General features: G+C 40.8%; 2 protein-coding genes across 4 annotated transcripts in view; one reads left to right on the plus strand and one right to left on the minus strand.

Annotated features, from left to right (window-relative positions):
* LOC138314173 (uncharacterized) overlaps positions 1-19,413 on the minus strand; it is a 92,370-nt gene that overhangs the window by 40,110 nt on the left and 32,847 nt on the right. The gene's annotated exons all lie outside the window — the stretch shown is intronic.
* Positions 2,526-3,215, plus strand: LOC138313584 (uncharacterized). The gene has a single exon (XM_069253963.1). It carries the CDS (start codon positions 2,526-2,528, stop codon positions 3,213-3,215), a length of 690 nt encoding a protein of 229 aa, XP_069110064.1.

Consider the following 19,413-nt stretch of genomic DNA (forward strand, 5'->3'; position numbering starts at 1 on the left):
AAAATATCATACATAAAATTTTCACTGGTTGTATATAACAGTATTACACATATCTATGGACTTGGAATTGTAGTTTTGTTGTTCATTAATTGTGTCTGTCTAATTCGTTGTGGGGCTTGACATATATAGAATAGCATACATATTTTTCTTCCCCAGAAATGTTTGCATGTCAAAGTTGGCAAGTATACTGGTACATATGTCTTAAGATACAAAGGAAACTGAAAGTGTTGAAATGTATGGGCTTTGACAGTTATGAAGAATAAAGTTCAGATACAAGTCTTAACAGTTTAGGTAAAGTATAAGTAAACACATGGTGTTTGGAAGTGCGGCAGCTGACTATCCCTCACATGGTACTCACTATTCACACCTATATACAAATTCTGGCAGTAAGTTGTGAAATCTGAACATCCATCAGTATACACTAGCACCCATCATTCATTTCCTCCCTGCTCCTTGCATATTGTCATTCATCACCCAAGAAACATCTATTTCACACTCATCTATTTCATCAGTTTTCGACAGAGAAGTTGTTAATTACTCTCCCTGGTGATTAGTACACATAGGTCTAGCCAGGTAAGCAAGGTCAAAGTTCACACATGGAGGATGGTTAAAGAGAAGCTATACTTACTGTTGATGGACAACACACAAATGTTAATTAAGGTTTACCTTCCTGCTCTATGATAGAACTCATCTATATAGCACCCAATGTCCATCACCACTTTATTATCTACAAGGTTATCCATTCAATTCCAAGGTCATTGAGATATTGTTTATATCTTTGTCCCTACTTTGAGGTTTAGTTCATTTTATTGTTTCATTTTATAAATGGTACCAAAGTTGATAAAATGGCAAAAAGCTAGAAAACTATTAATTTAGTGTATGTGGCTCTTCATTTTTTTAAAAACAACAAAGAAAAGCTTCAAATGATCTGTATAATTCTAAGGACACTGACAAAGTGAATTAAGATAGTAATGAACATTATTAATTGGCACTTCTAGAGTGGAAGTATGACATCAGGCCCAGCCAAGGGAGTCATACAAAAGTTATGTGGATGGTGCCAGGATTTTATAACTTAACTGGTGTCAGACCACTGACCTCCAATGTGGAAGGTCTGAGTAATAAACTTGAGGTCAATTGTCCATGTGGTCAGCCTAAAACAGTACTGGACAGATACAGTGAGTGGGTGGAGCAGGAACACTTCCTGTATGTGTAAACTATCAATGGTATACACAATACCATAGCTATATGATAAGGGCGTTCTCTATTCATTTTCTTGGTTATATTAACAGCAGTGCGAAGGTTTATAATCTTTCAGCGGGTGTATCATGTATTACATACAACATCCACACATCTAGGAGTAGTCAAGGTCATTAGAGGTCACTCTCAGAGGAAATTAAGGTGAGGCTACTGGAGTGGGGATCTCTAGGAGTAGTCAAGATCATTAGAGGTCACTCTCAGAGGAAAGTAAGGTGAGGCTTCTCTCAGAGGAAATTAAGGTGAGGCTACTGGAGTGGGGATCTCTAGGTAGTCAAGGTCATTAGAGGTCACTCTCAGAGGAAAGTAAGGAGGCTTCTGGAGTGGGGATTCTTAGTAGTTAGGGTAGTCAAGGTCATTAGAGGTCACTCTCTGGGTGGGGATCTCTCAGGAGGTCATTAGGAAAGTAAGGAGGCTTCTGGAGTGGGGATCTCTAGGAGTAGTCAAGGTCATTAGAGGTCACTCTCAAGAAAGAAGTAGTACTGGAGTGGACTCTAGGGAGTCAAGGTCATTAGAGGTCACTCTCAGGGAAATAGGCTTCTGAGTGGGGGTAGTCAAGGTCATTAGAGGTCACTCTCAGAGGAAAGTAAGTGAGGCTTCTGGAGTGGGGATCTCTAGGAGTAGTCAAGGTCATTAGAGGTCACTCTCAGAGGAAATTAAGGTGAGGCTTCTGGAGTGGGGATCTCTAGGAGTAGTCAAGGTCATTAGAGGTCACTCTCAGAGGAAATTAAGGTGAGGCTTCTGGAGTGGGGATCTCTAGGAGTAGTCAAGGTCATTAGAGGTCACTCTCAGAGGAAATAGGAGGCTTGAGTGGGGATCTCTAGGGAGTCAGTATTAGAGTCATCTCTAGGGTAGTCAAGGTCATTAGAGGTCACTCTCAGAGGAAAGTAAGGAGGCTTCTGGAGTGGGGATCTCTAGGAGTCAAGGTCATTAGAGGTCACTCTGAAATTAAGGTGATGCTACTGGAGTGGGGATCTCTAGGGTAGTCAAGGTCATTAGAGGTCACTCTCAGAGGAAAGTAAGGAGGTTCTGGAGTGGGGATCTCTAGGAGTAGTCAAGGTCATTAGAGGTCACTCTCAGAGGAAATTAAGGTGAGGCTACTGGAGTGGGGATCTCTAGGGGTAGTCAAGGTCATTAGAGGTCACTCTCAGAGGAAATTAAGGTGACGCTTCTGGAGTGGGGATCTTAGTGATAGAGGAACTATCTACTGGAGTGGGGACTGGAGTGGGACCAGAGTGGGCACTGGATTGGGGACTGGAGTGGGGACCGGAATGTGGACCAGAGTGTGGACTGGAGTGAGGACTGGAGTGAGGACTGGAGTGGGGACCAGAGTGGGGACTGGAGTGTGGACTAGAATGGGGACTGGAGTGTGGACCAGAGTGTGGACCGGAGTGTGGAACAGAGTGTGGACTGGAGTGGGGACTGGAGTGTGGACTAGAGTGTGGACTGGAGTGGACTGGAGTGGACTGGAGTGGACTGGAGTGGGTACTAGAGTGGAGACCGGAGTGTGGACCAGAGTGTGGACCGGGGTGTGGACCAGAGTGTGGACCGGAGTGTGGACTAGAGTGGGGACAGGAGTGGGGACTGGAGTGGGGACCGGAGTGGGGACCGGAGTGGGGACCGGAGTGTGGACCGGTGTGTGGACCGAAGTGGGGACCAGAGTGGGGACCAGAGTGGGGACCGAGAGTGGGGACCGGTGTGTGGACCGGGTGTGGACCGGAGTGTGGACCGGAGTGTGGACCGGAGTGTGGAACAGAGTGGGGAACAGAGTGGGGAACAGAGTGGGGAACAGAGTGGGGACCAGAGTGGGGACCAGAGTGGGGACCAGAGTGGGGATGAGTGATGGAGGAAACTATCTACTGGAGTGGGGACAGGAGTGGGGACAGGAGTGGGGACAGGAGTGGGGACAGGAGTGGGGACCGGAGTGGGAACTGGAGTGGGGACCAGAGTGGGGACCATAGTGGGGACTGCAGTGGACTGCGGGGATTGAAGTGGATATCTTATTGATAGAGGAAACTATCGCAAAAGTGAACAAGGATGATATTAGACTGTATGACTGAAATATGTCTGTTAGACATTACGTGCTCGCTAACTACTTCCTAACTTTAATTTCAAGTATGAAATAATCCTCATTAACAGGTGTACATGTACATAGCACTTTCACTCATTATCTTTGGGACTGTTGCAAGGAAATAGTTTATGTCCTTGATGTATTGTAATAAATACTTTACTTCATCATTAGAACTTCAAATGAAAAATTACTTTGAACTTTCTTAATTGTGTTCTTTGTTACATAGAATTGTGTTTATTATCATATTGATACGACAGACTTGTTTCGCTGTTCAAAATAGTCCTCCGCTAGACCACTGTCCAATCTCTGTGCATGTGGTGACTTACCTGTATCATGCTTGAACGCCTTTCTTGGGTACATTAGATCTAGAGTTCAAACACTCAGACTGATATTTTATATGTGTTTTTTTTTTCATTCTGTTTCTCTTACGCAAGGCTGTGTAATTTTGTAAATATTTATTAGAACAAATGCGGTCTGTGGTCACAGGTGTTTAGTAAGCAATAGTGCCTAGGATGATGTGAAATAAATTAAATATAATCTGCTAAATAACACTGTTAATGTATTTGGCCAGTACTAAAAGTTATCCATTTCGTCACTTTCTTTTATTGACTATATACACCTGATTTGCATTGTATTGTTCCAGAAGTTCCCAAAGTCGATCAAATGCTTAGAATATCATGACCGATGCAAGAGTTTGTATGATACGCCACTTGAAGTTTACACAAAACAAATGTGTTTAGCATTGTGTAATGTCACTGTTGTTAACTTATAGAAGAACATCGCTGTTTTTGAAAGGTTGGTGTTTCACTTTCAACAAATTTTATTTCAAATATTATTTGAAAAGGGATTGAACAATAGGCATAGCATATATAAGTTCTCTCCCTAAAGGTTGGTGTCACTAAATCACGGCGAAATCTCTTAAACTGTATAAGACACTGACTTCCGGTATCGTGTGCGCAGTTTGAATCTGCGCATAGCGGATGTACACAGACTTGACACACGACAAGGAAAAAAAATGTGCGAGAGTACGCTCGTACTAAAAATGGTTTTCAGCAACTGTGTCTGAAATACTCCAAATACCGTCCTCAAAAGACACACTCATTGGTAAGTATAGAGCCATGTCTATTTAGTGACCCCAAGAGTTTTATCACCTCTAATTGGTAGGAATCAACCACTTCCTGTTGGATTTGGTGCCATCTCTAATCAGGAGTCAAAAAGGAGTCAAACGACCTCTAACCTCTGATACCAAGTGAAGGGTCAAATGACCTTTAGTGTGACCCCTGATCTTGGTCTCCTACAACTAATGATGTGAATGAGCACATGAGAAAAAGCATGCCACCATGACCACTTCAGAACAGGAAAGCTTGGCACCATAGTTGTTCCCTCTAGACATTGTAGAATAGACAGAATAAACAGACGAGATGTAAACCCAGGCACTTGGTCAACATTAGGGTCAGTCTAGGGTCAGTTACTGAAGCTGTTGTCCAGATTCTGAAAGTTTATTTAAGTATTGAGTAAGGTCATTTACAGAGGGTTATGGGGAGAGTCTATAGACATCTACTGGTTCAGATAAAAGGTGGATTCTGTTCGAAGGTGGAAGACATGAATACTGAGGTAGTAACTTATCAATTCTAATGAAGCTGTCACTGCCACATGGATTTTGGAGAGTATAAGATCTTAAATTTTATCTTGATTATCACTTTATACATACAGGTGTCACAATAATATAATCCATCAATTAATATTTAATGTATAATCTGATAAAGGTTCACTTCAGGCATTCCAAAGGTTGATGAACTTCCTGACGTGCTCTATAGACGTTATAATAGCTGTGTAAATCACAGAGTTGGTATCAGTTACTGACCAGCCTTACCATTTGATTTCTGTAACATTTGGTACTAAAATCACTAACAGGCATCTGTCCAAACAAATTGGTAAATGATCTCATCTTCTGACCAGCAGACATGTGTTCCACTGTATATCCTGTCCACCTGTCCCCTATAAATCAGTCCCCCCTCCCCCACCCCCTTACTAGCCTCCATCTTTGGTAGCTCTCCTCTCCATGATACCTACCCAACTCTGCTCTACGACTTTTGTTCCCTTCAATGGTAAAATAAGTAATACCTTCTGTTTAAAAGGTAAAAACTTAACCTGTTTTTCTGATCATGATCTATAATAGCATCCTATATCAAAAGTCTCAAAGGCGACATCTGTAATCTCCTCTATGATGCAATTACCTCACTTTGGATTTAATTAACATCATTTCTAACAACCCTATCTATTCCTATATCTTGTATAAGTCTTAGACTCTTCTCCTCTTCCTATAAGTCTCATGCTACCATCTTAGAGTCTTCTCCTCTTCCTATAAGTCTCATGCTACCATCTTAGAGTCTTCTCCTCTTCCTATAAGTCTCATGCTACCATCTTAGAGTCTTCTCCTCTTCCTATAAGTCTCATACTACCATCTTAGACTCTTCTCCTCCTCTTCCTATAAGTCTCATGCTACCAGACCTTTAACAAGAATCTGGCCAAATATAAGCACACTAGCTACCATAGCGAGAGGACCTAGATATGATGTGCTTTTTTCCAAACAGACATTTAAAAAATTCTCACACAATTAAAGCTTGTCTGATAATTGTTTCCCGAAACTTGGCAAAACAAAATCCTGGACTTTGATCCTTGTGTGGACTCCTTCTGGCAATGAATCAATAGTAGGCAACACAAATTTGGACTTTTTTCTCCTGCATTACCTCAATACATTAATCACCCCTAAAGATACATTATAGACTCTTCTAAATCAAATAATTGACCAGTCCATTATGAAATTTCAGGGGTGAATGAGTTCATGTGGCTTCTGTGAACTGTACTTCCATTAATTCACACTGGTTTAAATCTAACATGTTCTTCAAAAACACAACAGTATTCAAATTATTTTCTATCTTGGTTTCATTTTTGAGAATTAATCCACATTGTTCCTAAAAACATATTAACTAGTTGTGCTCCGACATAATCAATGTTAATGATATCTGCTGTAGAAACTAGTCTCCTGTCATTTTAATTACCACCTTCTTGTCACACGAGATTTTGTGGCCAAAGATCGTTTTTCTGTTTGTGAGGCACGCGTTTCCAACATCAATATAAACTCTATGATCAGAGACATGTGCTTAGAGCCAAGGAGCTGCCTGGAGATGGATGCCTTCCTTTTGGCAATAGTTCAGTTTTCAGATTCTTTTTGGACCTGATTTAGATATAACGAAACCTTTATACTGCAACGATACAAATTGTATTCCAATCCTTTGCCATCAAAATTCAAACGATACAAACTGTTTTATAATAAATTATTAATTCTTATGTGCTTTTATCTGTTTGTTTTCTACGTTTTTTTTCAAACTCATTCACCCTAGACTGGCAACCAGTCTCTAGAATATAAAAAAAAAATTCACTAAAATTTGGCTTGATTTTATTTGTCTCTACTTCATGCCTGATTCTAAGTTTTAAACTAGGGGGAGATAATCTAGTAAAGAACTCTGCTGAGAAAGTCTTATCAGCAACTTAGGGTCTGGTGGCCAGTCTTACATTCACCCCTGAAGACACATTTAGATTCTCCTAAATAAAGGACTTTGGACCAACCCATTATCTTCATGGGTGAATGAATCAAAGAAGGAACAAGCTGGTTGTAGTGGATGTAGAAAGCAAGGATGAAGAATTCAGAGAAATATGATGGAGCTATGAATTCAGAGAAATATGATATGATGGAGCTATGAATTCAGAGAAATATGATGGAGCTATGAATTCAGAGAAATATGATGGAGCTATATTGTGACCAGTGGCAAGCTAAGACTATAATGTGTAGTACCCTAGCTGTGATAGAACCTGGGAATTCTCTGTGTCTACTCTGGTTTTGTTATAGGCTTAATCCCACTCCCAGGGAAATGCTGAATCCATCACTGCTGATCACAGAGAACTTTGATACCAAACCTTATAACAAAGGTTCCCTGTACTCGGAGAGAAAATCCATCATAACAAAGTTTGGAAATAATGAAGATTTTCTTCCTGTTTCATGTTCCAATAGTTAGCATGCAATACAGTGTTTTTCTGATTGAATCTGCCAGAGTCCATACTTATTTATACATATTTACAAAACTAATGGTATAGTGCAAGTCTACAAAAGTAAAGGAAACTTGAGAAAAACATTTTTTATCAAAATTACAATCAATATTGCTATAGAAACCTAGTCTGGGTCAAGTAGAACTCCAGCATGATGGCAATTAAACACCTCAAATCATAAGGCTTGATCTATAATACAGTAACTGTATGATAATCTCATGAAATCCGAGTACCATTTCATAAATACCATACCGATGGCCACACAGAATAAGGAAAGTAGATCACCACACAGAATAAGGAAAGTAGATCGCCACACAGAATAAGGAAAGTAGATCGCCACACAGAATAAGGAAAGTAGATCGCCACACAGAATAAGGAAAGTAGATCACCACACAGAATAAGGAAAGTAGATCGCCACACAGAATAAGGAAAGTAGATCGCCACACAGAATAAGGAAAGTAGATCGCCACACAGAATAAGGAAAGTAGATCACCACACAGAATAAGGAAAGTAAATCGCCACACAGAATAAGGAAAGTAGATCGCCACACAGAATAAGGAAAGTAGATCGCCACACAGAATAAGGAAAGTAGATCGCCACACAGAATAAGGAAAGTAGATCGCCACACAGAATAAGGAAAGTAGATCGCCACACAGAATAAGGAAAGTAGATCGCCACACAGAATAAGGAAAGTAGATCGCCACACAGAATAACGAAAGTAGATCACCACACAGAATAAGGAAAGTAGACACCACACAGAATAAGGAAAGTAGATCGCCACACAGAATAAGGAAAGTAGATCGCCACACAGAATAAGGAAAGTAGATCGCCACACAGAATAAGGAAAGTAGTTGCCACACAGAATAAGGAAAGTAGATCGCCACACAGAATAAGGAAAGTAGATCGCCACACAGAATAAGGAAAGTAGATCACCACACAGAATAAGGAAAGTAGATCGCCACACAGAATAAGGAAAGTAGATCGCCACACAGAATAAGGAAAGTAGATCGCCACACAGAATAAGGAAAGTAGATCGCCACACAGAATAAGGAAAGTAGACACCACACAGAATAAGGAAAGTAGATCGCCACACAGAATAAGGAAAGTAGATCGCCACACAGAATAAGGAAAGTAGATCACCACACAGAATAAGGAAAGTAAATCGCCACACAGAATAAGGAAAGAAGATCGCTACACAGAATAAGGAAAGTAGATCACCACACAGAATAAGGAAAGTAGATCGCCACACAGAATAAGGAAAGTAGATCGCCACACAGAATAAGGAAAGTAGATCGCCACACAGAATAAGGAAAGTAGATCGCCACACAGAATAAGGAAAGTAGATCGCCACACAGAATAAGGAAAGTAGATCGCCACACAGAATAAGGAAAGTAGATCGCCACACAGAATAAGGAAAGTAGATCGCCACACAGAATAAGGAAAGTAGATCGCCACACAGAATAAGGAAAGTAGATCGCCACACAGAATAAGGAAAGTAGATCACCACACAGAATAAGGAAAGTAAATCGCCACACAGAATAAGGAAAGTAGACACCACACAGAATAAGGAAAGTAGATCGCCACACAGAATAAGGAAAGTAGATCGCCACACAGAATAAGGAAAGTAGATCGCCACACAGAATAAGGAAAGTAGATCACCACACAGAATAAGGAAAGTAGATCGCCACACAGAATAAGGAAAGTAGATCGCCACACAGAATAAGGAAAGTAGATCGCCACACAGAATAAGGAAAGTAGATCGCCACACAGAATAAGGAAAGTAGATCGCCACACAGAATAAGGAAAGTAGATCGCCACACAGAATAAGGAAAGTAGATCGCCACACAGAATAAGGAAAGTATATCGCCACACAGAATAAGGAAAGTAGATCGCCACACAGAATAAGGAAAGTAGATCACCACACAGAATAAGGAAAGTACACCTCAGTAGTCAGAATCTGACTGAAAGACACATACAGGCTGTAACACAGATTTCTGGTACTTCCATATTTTAATTTCTTCATTAGTATAACCAAAACTTAGATAAGCATTTCTTCAAGAATTTCGTAACATCATTTTAACTGCAATTGTCCAAATGTATTTGCCAACAGCCATACCATGAAAAATGACGATTGCATATATAGCTGCTCTATCTAGATATATTTTGACACTAATGCCATCTTTCTTCACTAATGGAGCAAACCATCTGAAGTCACTGGAATAAAGTCTTCTTAAATTAACTATAAATAGTGACATTGAATTCCTTTTAGTAGGCAGTGATGTGCTTCTGTGGGTCAACCAATCAAAGCACTATACATATACTGTCTGAAATTTGTCTCTGGCCAGTTGGCATTAATGGCCTTATGAATGCCAACTGATAGAATGGTTAGATATTAGTTATACAGAACATAACAGATAACAGGACATTTGGGTATAGCTGTATAGTTAGGATATATTATCCAACACATAAATGTTCAAAACAATTAACCCATCGGAAAATTAAACATCTACATACTGGTGAATAGTGGACAGAAGTGTGTCAAACAGCCTGAGACAGTTCACTAAGGACAAAGGTGTGTCAAACAGCCTAAGACTGTTCACTTAGGACAAAGGTGTGTCAAACAGCCTGAGACTGTTCACTTAGGACAAAGGTGTGTCAAACAGCCTGAGACTGTTCACTTAGGACAAAGGTGTGTCAAACAGCCTGAGACTGTTCACTTAGGACAAAGGTGTGTCAAACAGCCTGAGACTGTTCACTTAGGACAAAGGTGTGTCAAACAGCCTGAGACTGTTCACTAAGGACAAAGGTGTGTCAAACAGCCTGAGACTGTTCACTTAGGACAAAGGTGTGTCAAACAGCCTGAGACTGTTCACTTAGGACAAAGGTGTGTCAAACAGCCTGAGACTGTTCACTTAGGACAAAGGTGTGTCAAACAGCCTGAGACTGTTCACTTAGGACAAAGGTGTGTCAAACTGTTCACTTAGGACAAAGGTGTGTCAAACAGCCTGAGACTATTCACTTAGGACAAAGGTGTGTCAAACAGCCTGAGACTGTTCACTTAGGACAAAGGTGTGTCAAACAGCCTGAGACTGTTCACTTAGGACAAAGGTGTGTCAAACAGCCTGAGACTGTTCACTTAGGACAAAGGTGTGTCAAACAGCCTGAGACTGTTCACTAAGGACAAAGGTGTGTCAAACAGCCTGAGACTGTTCACTTAGGACAAAGGTGTGTCAAACAGCCTGAGACTATTCACTTAGGACAAAGGTGTGTCAAACAGCCTGAGACTGTTCACTTAGGACAAAAGTGTGTCAAACAGCCTGAGACTGTTCACTAAGGACAAAGGTGGGTAAAACAGCCTCAGACTGTTCACTAAGGACAAAGTGTGTAAAACAGCCTCAGACTGTTCCCTAAGGACAAAGGTGTGTCAAACAGCCCGAGACTATTCACTAAGGACAAAGGTGTGTAAAACAGCCTGAGACTGTTCACTTAGGACAAATGTGTGTCAAACAGCCTGAGACTGTTCACTAAGGACAAAGTGTGTCAAACAGCCTGAGACTGTTCACTAAGGACAAAGGTGTGTCAAACAGCCTGAGACTGTTCACTTAGGACAAAGGTGTGTCAAACAGCCTGAGACTGTTCACTAAGGACAAAGGTGTGTCAAACAGCCTGAGACTGTTCACGAAGGACACAGGTGTGTCAAACAGCCTGAGACTGTTCACTGAGGACAAAGTGTGTAAAACAGCGTGAGACTGTTCACTGAGGACAAAGTGTGTCAAACAGCCTGAGACTGTTCCCTAAGGACAAAGGTGTGTAAAACAGCCTGAGACTGTTCACTGAGGACAAGGGTGTGTCAAACAGCCTGAGACAGTTCACTTAGGACAAAGGTGTGTCAAACAGCCTGAGACTGTTCACTTAGGACAAAGGTGTGTCAAACAGCCTGAGACTGTTCACTTAGGACAAAGGTGTGTCAAACAGCCTGAGACTGTTCACTTAGGACAAAGGTGTGTCAAACAGCCTGAGACTGTTCACTAAGGACAAAGGTGTGTCAAACAGCCTGAGACTGTTCACTTAGGACAAAGGTGTGTCAAACAGCCTGAGACTGTTCACTTAGGACAAAGGTGTGTCAAACAGCCTGAGACTGTTCACTATGGACAAAGGTGTGTCAAACAACCTGAGACTGTTCAGTCAGGAGAGTTCAATCCATTGTGTGCAAGTATAGCATAAACTAACAAAATAAAAAACTAGTATCATAAAAACTACAGAGAACAGGCTTTTATCAACTTCCAGGGAATATTGGACCATTGACCTCTTGATTTTCGGCTAAAGGTAATTCTAACTACTCTAGCATTGAAGAAAATTTGCCAAAGTTTTATCAGATAGGTTATATAGAACACTGTAGAGAAACTTAGATTGGCCACACTAGATAACCCCAACCTCCTTACTGAGGTATATCTCATTACAGGGAGGGAGGGGGATTAGAGTGGAGGGGGTTAGGGAAAAGGGGTGTTTGGTAATATATAAACTCCTTATGGGAGGGGATGGGTGGCGATAAGAGGGGAGGGGGATAGGTAAAAGGGGTGGTTTACAGTAATATCTAAACTCCTTATGGGAGGGGTGGGGTATTTGAGAGGAGGAGGGGTTTACAATCAATATCTAAAATCCATATGGAAGGGGAGAGGGATTAGGGGGAGGGGATTAAAGGCATTATGGGGAATTGGTGGTATTCAATAATAGATAAATCTCTATCAAAGTTGAGGGGTGGAGGCTTATTGGAGGATGGTGAGGGGCGGGGTGGGGAGGGGGGCTTATTGGAGGATGGTGAGAGGGTGTTCAAAACTGAAAGGGTACACTTTACTAGTAATGGCTGAGTACCTGCTGATTTTATTTAGGTTCATTTAACAGGAATAATCAGACTTCATTTCAACCTCAAGTTTAAAAGAGATTATCAGAGAAACAAAAGGTACCATCAGGCAAAGGACAATGAAGGTTTTAAACAACAAATATAAATGTTTCTTTCAAGGTTAAGCAAAGCTAAAATTGTAAATCTCATCAGTGTGAAACTATTTCAGGGGATTATTGGTTAAAATCAAATTTCCTTACCAAATAAATATATTTTACTTATACACAGATTACAGTTTACCAAGTTGGGAACAGAATGTGTCTAAAACAAAACACTTGAAATACAGATTGATGATGAGTCTATAACAACAGGAAACATCAAACACTGACTGTTTGGTAAGTTAGTTCATAATGAATGGTTAGAGACCTACCAGATTTAAAGCTGATGTTTCCTGAGTTGAGATCCCTGCTAACTGACTCAGTGTATTACCAATCCTACGATGTGGTGGGATGTGTACACCACCTCACACTAAACACTATAAACATACTTGTTGTTCTCTACAGGTGTGGACAACAAAGGCTGTCATAACAATAGAATCTACCTCACAGTTGATTACAGATGGAACTCTCAAGGTCACTTGCATGGATATCCAAGGTCATTGGTATGGGGAATTCCAAGGTCATTGGTGTGGGGGAATTCCAAGGTCAGTAGTGTGGGGGAATATCCAAGGTCAGTGGTATGGGGGAATATCCAAGGTCATTGGTGTGGGGAATAGCCAATGTCTTTTGTTGGGGATATCCAAGGTCAATGGTGTGGGGGAATATCCGAGGTCAGTGGTATGGGGTAATATCCAAGGTCAGTGGTATGGAGGAATATCCCAGGTCATTGGTGTGAGAAATTCCAAGGTCATTGGTGTGGAGGAATTCCAAGGTCATTGGTGTGGGAGAATTCCAATGTAATTGGTATGGGGAATTCCAAGGTCATTGATGTGGGGGAATTCCATGGTCATTGGTGTGAGGGAATTCCAAGGTCATTGGTGGGGGAATTCCAAGGTCATTGGTGTGGGGGAATTCCAAGGTCATTGGTGTGGGGGAATTCTAACGTAATTGGTATGGGTAATTCCAAGGTCATTGGTGTGGGGGAATCCCAAGGTCATTGGCATGGGGAATTACATGGTCATTGGTGTGGGGGAATTCTAAGGTCATTGGTGTGGGGGAATTCTAAGGTCATTGGTGTGGGGGATTTCCAAGGTCATTGGCATGGGGAATTCCATGGTCATTAGTGTGGAGGAATATCCAAAGGTGAATTTCAAGGTCAGGGGATTATAGGCTTAGTGGTAGAGATGAATAAACTGTAATATGAAGCAGTAAATCCTAATTCTTTATCTGTGACAGTCAATCCCTAAGGAATAAATACCTGTAAATGGCATTATACTGTAGGAATTGTTTATTACTGACTTTGATATCAGTCTTTATATAGAAAGATGCTTCTATATTTAGAAAATCAATTGCTAGATGTTCAGTAAAATGAGTTTAATAAAGTAAGTGATAGTTAAAGAAACACAGGCCTGAATCGTTGTTCTTCTGGCTACATGAAGCAGTGTGGAGAGATTACTCCAGGCATTCATTCAATTTGTTATGGAGATGGGATCTAAACCATGTAATGCAGTAAAATGTCCCACTTAAGCTACACCAAACGTGACAATTTCTCAGGAGAATAGCTATAATATCATCAATGGATGCTGTGATGCTACTAGACTTAGCCCCGACCATAAAACACAAGCAGTAGCTTTAGAAGAGAACTAGTTAACATGGACAGAGAACATGGAAGGGCAGACATTAGGAAAGTATCAACAAAAAGTATGGAAGTATCACCGTTTGCTTTGGGGCATATCACCATTTGCTTTGGGTGTTGTTTGTTGCTGTCCTTATTTCATTGTAAGATACACACTCAACACTTTGTTGGTTCCACTCCCTTTTATTATGATAACTAATATGTATATACAGTATCCTTACACATATTGATCCCTGGGAACATCTGCCTTCAGGCTTTCTCTCTCTTACTTAGTATTGTAATTCCTTTAGTACAAACTCTGGACACTCTATAATTCTCTGTCCAATTCTGACCACAACTTCTCAATCTTAACTTCAAACTTATGTCTCTCACTTTAATTCTGTCTCTTTTATTTCTCTCCTATCCCTTATGAGCTACATGACTAAACTTCTACTTTTACTCTGACAAAATCTCCTATTTCTGTTGGCTAGTTTATCTATCTGGAGGCGGGTCTACATCTATCCTTTTGAAGTCTTAGGTGACCATATGCTGTCTCTGGACCTTGGTTGAAACCATCAATGGCTTTAACTAAATTGACCATGCTTCCACACACCATTGTCCTCTGTGTGTCCTCCGTCCTTACTCCCACACACCATTGTCCTCTGTGTGTCCTCCGTCCTTACTCCCACACACCATTGTCCTCTGTGTGTCCTCCGTCCTTACTCCCACACACCATTGTCCTCTGTGTGTCCTCCGTCCTTACTCCCACACACCATTGTCCTCTGTGTGTCTTGTGTGTCCTCCGTCCTTACTCCCACACACCATTGTCCTCTGTGTGTCCTCCGTCCTTACTCCCACACACCATTGTCCTCTGTGTGTCCTCCGTCCTTACTTCCACACACCATTGTCCTCTGTGTGTCCTCCGTTCCTTACTCCCACACACCATTGTCCATCCTGTGAAGTCCCTTCCGGTCCTTTAACTCCCACACACCATCTCTCTGTGTGTCCACACACACCATTGGTCCTCTCTGTGTGTCCTGGGTCCTTTCACTATTGTTAACAGTTTTAACTAATTACTTTATTGCTTTCTCGGAACTCTTCTGATGATACTTTAATTCTCATTTTCAACTGTCATAAAAGCTATATTGATAGAAAAGGGAAGCATCAAAGGAATTCAGACAGGGGAAGTTACTGTCAGGAAATAGGTAGAAACAAAGGAATTCAGACAGGGGAAATTACTGTCGGGAAATAGGGACCACCAAAGGAATTCAGACAGGGGAAGTTACTATCAGGAAATAGGTAGAAACAAAGGAATTCAGACAGGGGAAGTTACTGTCGGGAAATAGGGAGCACCAAAGGAATTCAGACAGGGGAAGTTACTGTCTGGAAATATGGAGAAACAAAGGAATTCAGACAGGGGAAGTTTATGTCAGGGAATATGGAGAAACAAAGAAATTCAGACAGGGGAAGTTTATGTCAGGAAATAGGGAGCACCAAAGGAATTTAGACAGAAGAAGTTTACTGTGTAATAATGAAATGGAAGCTATCTCACATTGAGGATGGGATCAGCTTTCTATAGAGCTGAGGATGAGCTGTTACTCAATAATATGATATGATCAGAGATTTTTGAGAGGTTTCATCATGCTTTCAAAGTGATATAAATTTCAAGGCTATGATGAAACCAGTGGAGCTGTTTCAAGGACACGTAAAAGATAAATAATTTTCTTGAAGACTGGCATGCAACCTTTAGGATCATCCATAAAACCTACTAGCTAGCTACCAAGTAGACTTACTATGGCCCCATAAATACACTGGCTACCTAGTAGACTTATTGGCCCCATAAATACACTGGCTACCACATAGACTTATTGGTCCTATAAATACACTGGCTACCTTGTAGACTTATTGGTCCCATATATACACTGGCTACCTTGTAGACTTATTGGCCCCATACATACACTGGCTACCATGTAGACTTATTGGTCACATAAATACACTAGCTACCATGTAGACTTATTGGTTCCATAAATACACTGGCTACTATGAAGACTTATTGGTCCCATAAATACACTAGCTACCATGAAGACTTATTGTCCCATAGATACACTGGCTACCATGAAGACTTATTGGTCCCCCACCATAAATATACTAGCTACCATGTAGACTTATTGGTCCCATAAATACACTGGCTACCATGTAGACTTATTGGTCCCATAAATACACTGGCTACCGTGTAGACTTATTGGTCCCATACATACATTGGCTACCTTGTAGACTTATTGGTCCTATAAATACACTAGCTACCTAGTAGACTTATTGGTCCCATAAATACACTGGCTACCATGTAGACTTATTGGTCCCATAAATACACTGGCTACCATGTAGACTTATTGGTCCCATAAATACACTGGCTACCATGTAGACTTATTGGTCCCATAAATACACTGGCTACCATAAAGACTTATTGGCCCCATAAATACACTGGCTACCATGAAGACTTATTGGTCCCCCCATAAAATACACTAGCTACCATGTAGACTTATTGGTCCCATAAATACACTGGCTACCATGTAGACTTATTGGTCCCATAAATACACTGCTACCATGTAGACTTATTGGTCCCATAAATACACTGGCTACCATGAAGACTTATTGGCCCCATAAATACACTGGCTACCATGTAGACTTATTGGTCCCATAAATACACTGGCTACCATGTAGACTTATTGGTCCCATAAATACACTGGCTACCATGTAGACTTATTGGTCCCATAAATACACTGGCTACCATGTAGACTTATTGGTCCCATAAATACACTGGCTACCATGTAGACTTATTGGTCCCATAAATACACTGGCTACCATGTAGACTTATTGGTCCCATAAATACACTGGCTACCATGTAGACTTATTGGTCCCATAAATACACTGGCTACCTTGTAGACTTATTGGTCCCATAAATACAACCCCCCTGGCTACCATGAAGACTTATTGGCCCCATAAATACACTAGCTACCATGTAGACTTATTGGCCCATAAATACACTGGCTACCATGTAGACTTATTGGCCCCATAAATACACTAGCTACCATGTAGACTTATTGGCCCCATAAATACACTAGCTACCATGTAGACTTATTGGCCCCATAAATACACTAGCTACCATGTAGACTTATTGGCCCATAAATACACTGGCCCCATGTAGACTTATTGGCCCCATAAATACACTAGCTACCATGTAGACTTATTGGTCCCATAAATACACTAGCTACCATGTAGACTTATTGGTCCCATAAATACACTGGCTACCATGTAGACTTATTGGCCCCATAAATACACTGGCTACCATGTAGACTTATTGGCCCCATAAATACACTAGCTACCATGTAGACTTATTGGCCCCATAAATACACTAGCTACCATGTAGACTTATTGGCCCCATAAATACACTGGCTACCATGTAGACTTATTGGTCCTATAAATACACTGGCTACCATGTAGACTTATTGGTCCCATAAATACACTGGCTACCTATGTAGACTTATTGGCCCCATAAATACACTGGCTACCATGTAGACTTATTGGTCCCATATAAATACACTGGCTACCATGTAGACTTATTGGCCCCATAAATACACTGGCTACCATGTAGACTTATTGGTCCCATAAATACACTGGCTACCATGTAGACTTATTGGTCCCATAAATACACTGGCTACCATGTAGACTTATTGGTCCCATAAATACACTGGCTACCATGTAGACTTATTGGTCCCATAAATACACTGGCTACCATGTAGACTTATTGGTCCCATAAATACACTGGCTACCATGAAGACTTATTGGTCCCATAAATACACTGGCTACCATGTAGACTTATTGGTCCCATAAATACACTAGCTACCATGTAGACTTATTGGCCCCATAAATACACTGGCTACCATGTAGACTTATTGGTCCCATACATACACTGGCTACCATGTAGACTTATTGGTCCCATAAATACACTGGCTACCTTGTAGACTTATTGGTCCCATAAATACACTGGCTACCATGTAGACTTATTGGTCCCATAAATACACTGGCTACCATGTAGACTTATTGGTCCCATAAATACACTGGCTACCATGTAGACTTATTGGCCCCATAAATACACTGGCTACCATGTAGACTTATTGGTCACATAAATACACTGGCTACCATATAGACTTATTGGTCCCATAAATACACTGCTACCATGTAGACTTATTGGTCCATAAATACACTGGCTACCATGAAGACTTATTGGCCATACCATAGAATAAATACACTGGCTACCATGTAGACTTATTGGCCCCATAAATACACTGGCTACCATGTAGACTTATTGGTCCCATAAATACACTGGCTACCATGAAGACTTATTGGTCCCATAAATACACTGGCTACCATGAAGACTTATTGGCCCCATAAATACACTGGCTACCATGTAGACTTATTGGTCCCATAAATACACTGGCTACCATGTAGACTTATTGGTCCCATAAATACACTGGCTACCATAAAAACATATTGGTCCCATAAATATACTAGCTACCTAGTAGACTTATTGGCCCCATAAATACACTGGCTACCATGTAGACTTATTGGTCCCATAAATACACTGGCTACCATGTAGACTTATTGGTCCCATAAATACACTGGCTACCATGTAGACTTATTGGTCCCATAAATACACTGGCTACCATGTAGACTTATTGGTCCCATAAATACACTGGCTACCATGTAGACTTATTGGTCCCATAAATACACTGGCTACCATGTAGACTTATTGGTCCCATAAATACACTGGCTACCATGTAGACTTATTGGTCCCATAAATACACTGGCTACCATGTAGACTTATTGGTCCCATAAATACACTGGCTACCATGAAGACTTATTGGTCCCATAAATACACTGGCTACCATGTAGACTTATTGGCTTTAGAATCAAAAATGTCGTTGTGTGCCATTGTATAAAGAATGCCATTTCAAATTTCAAACTCCAATTTCTTTCCAGTTTTTAAATATTTATTTCAAAAGCTGTTTGTTTAGCTTTTACAAATCTCTGATCAGATAGGAATTGGGTGAGTATTCTAAGAAGGGTTTCTATTTTTTTCAAAGTGAGAACCCACCCATTTAACAGCTTCAGGCTGATATAGGCTATGAAAGATGTTATACTAGTGCTCAGCCAGAGAGTCTTTAGGGTACACAAAGGAGAAAAACAGGGGCCACAGTGTTGTAAAAACTGCCTGTGTTTTATCAAAGCAATTACATACAGATTGTGTAAGTTACAGCAGAATTTCTGTCTTGGTTAAAAACAGGGAAGAGGCAATATTACAAACATA

The sequence above is a fragment of the Argopecten irradians genome, chromosome 2, assembly GCF_041381155.1.
Source record: "Argopecten irradians isolate NY chromosome 2, Ai_NY, whole genome shotgun sequence".
Classification (NCBI taxonomy): domain Eukaryota; kingdom Metazoa; phylum Mollusca; class Bivalvia; order Pectinida; family Pectinidae; genus Argopecten; species Argopecten irradians.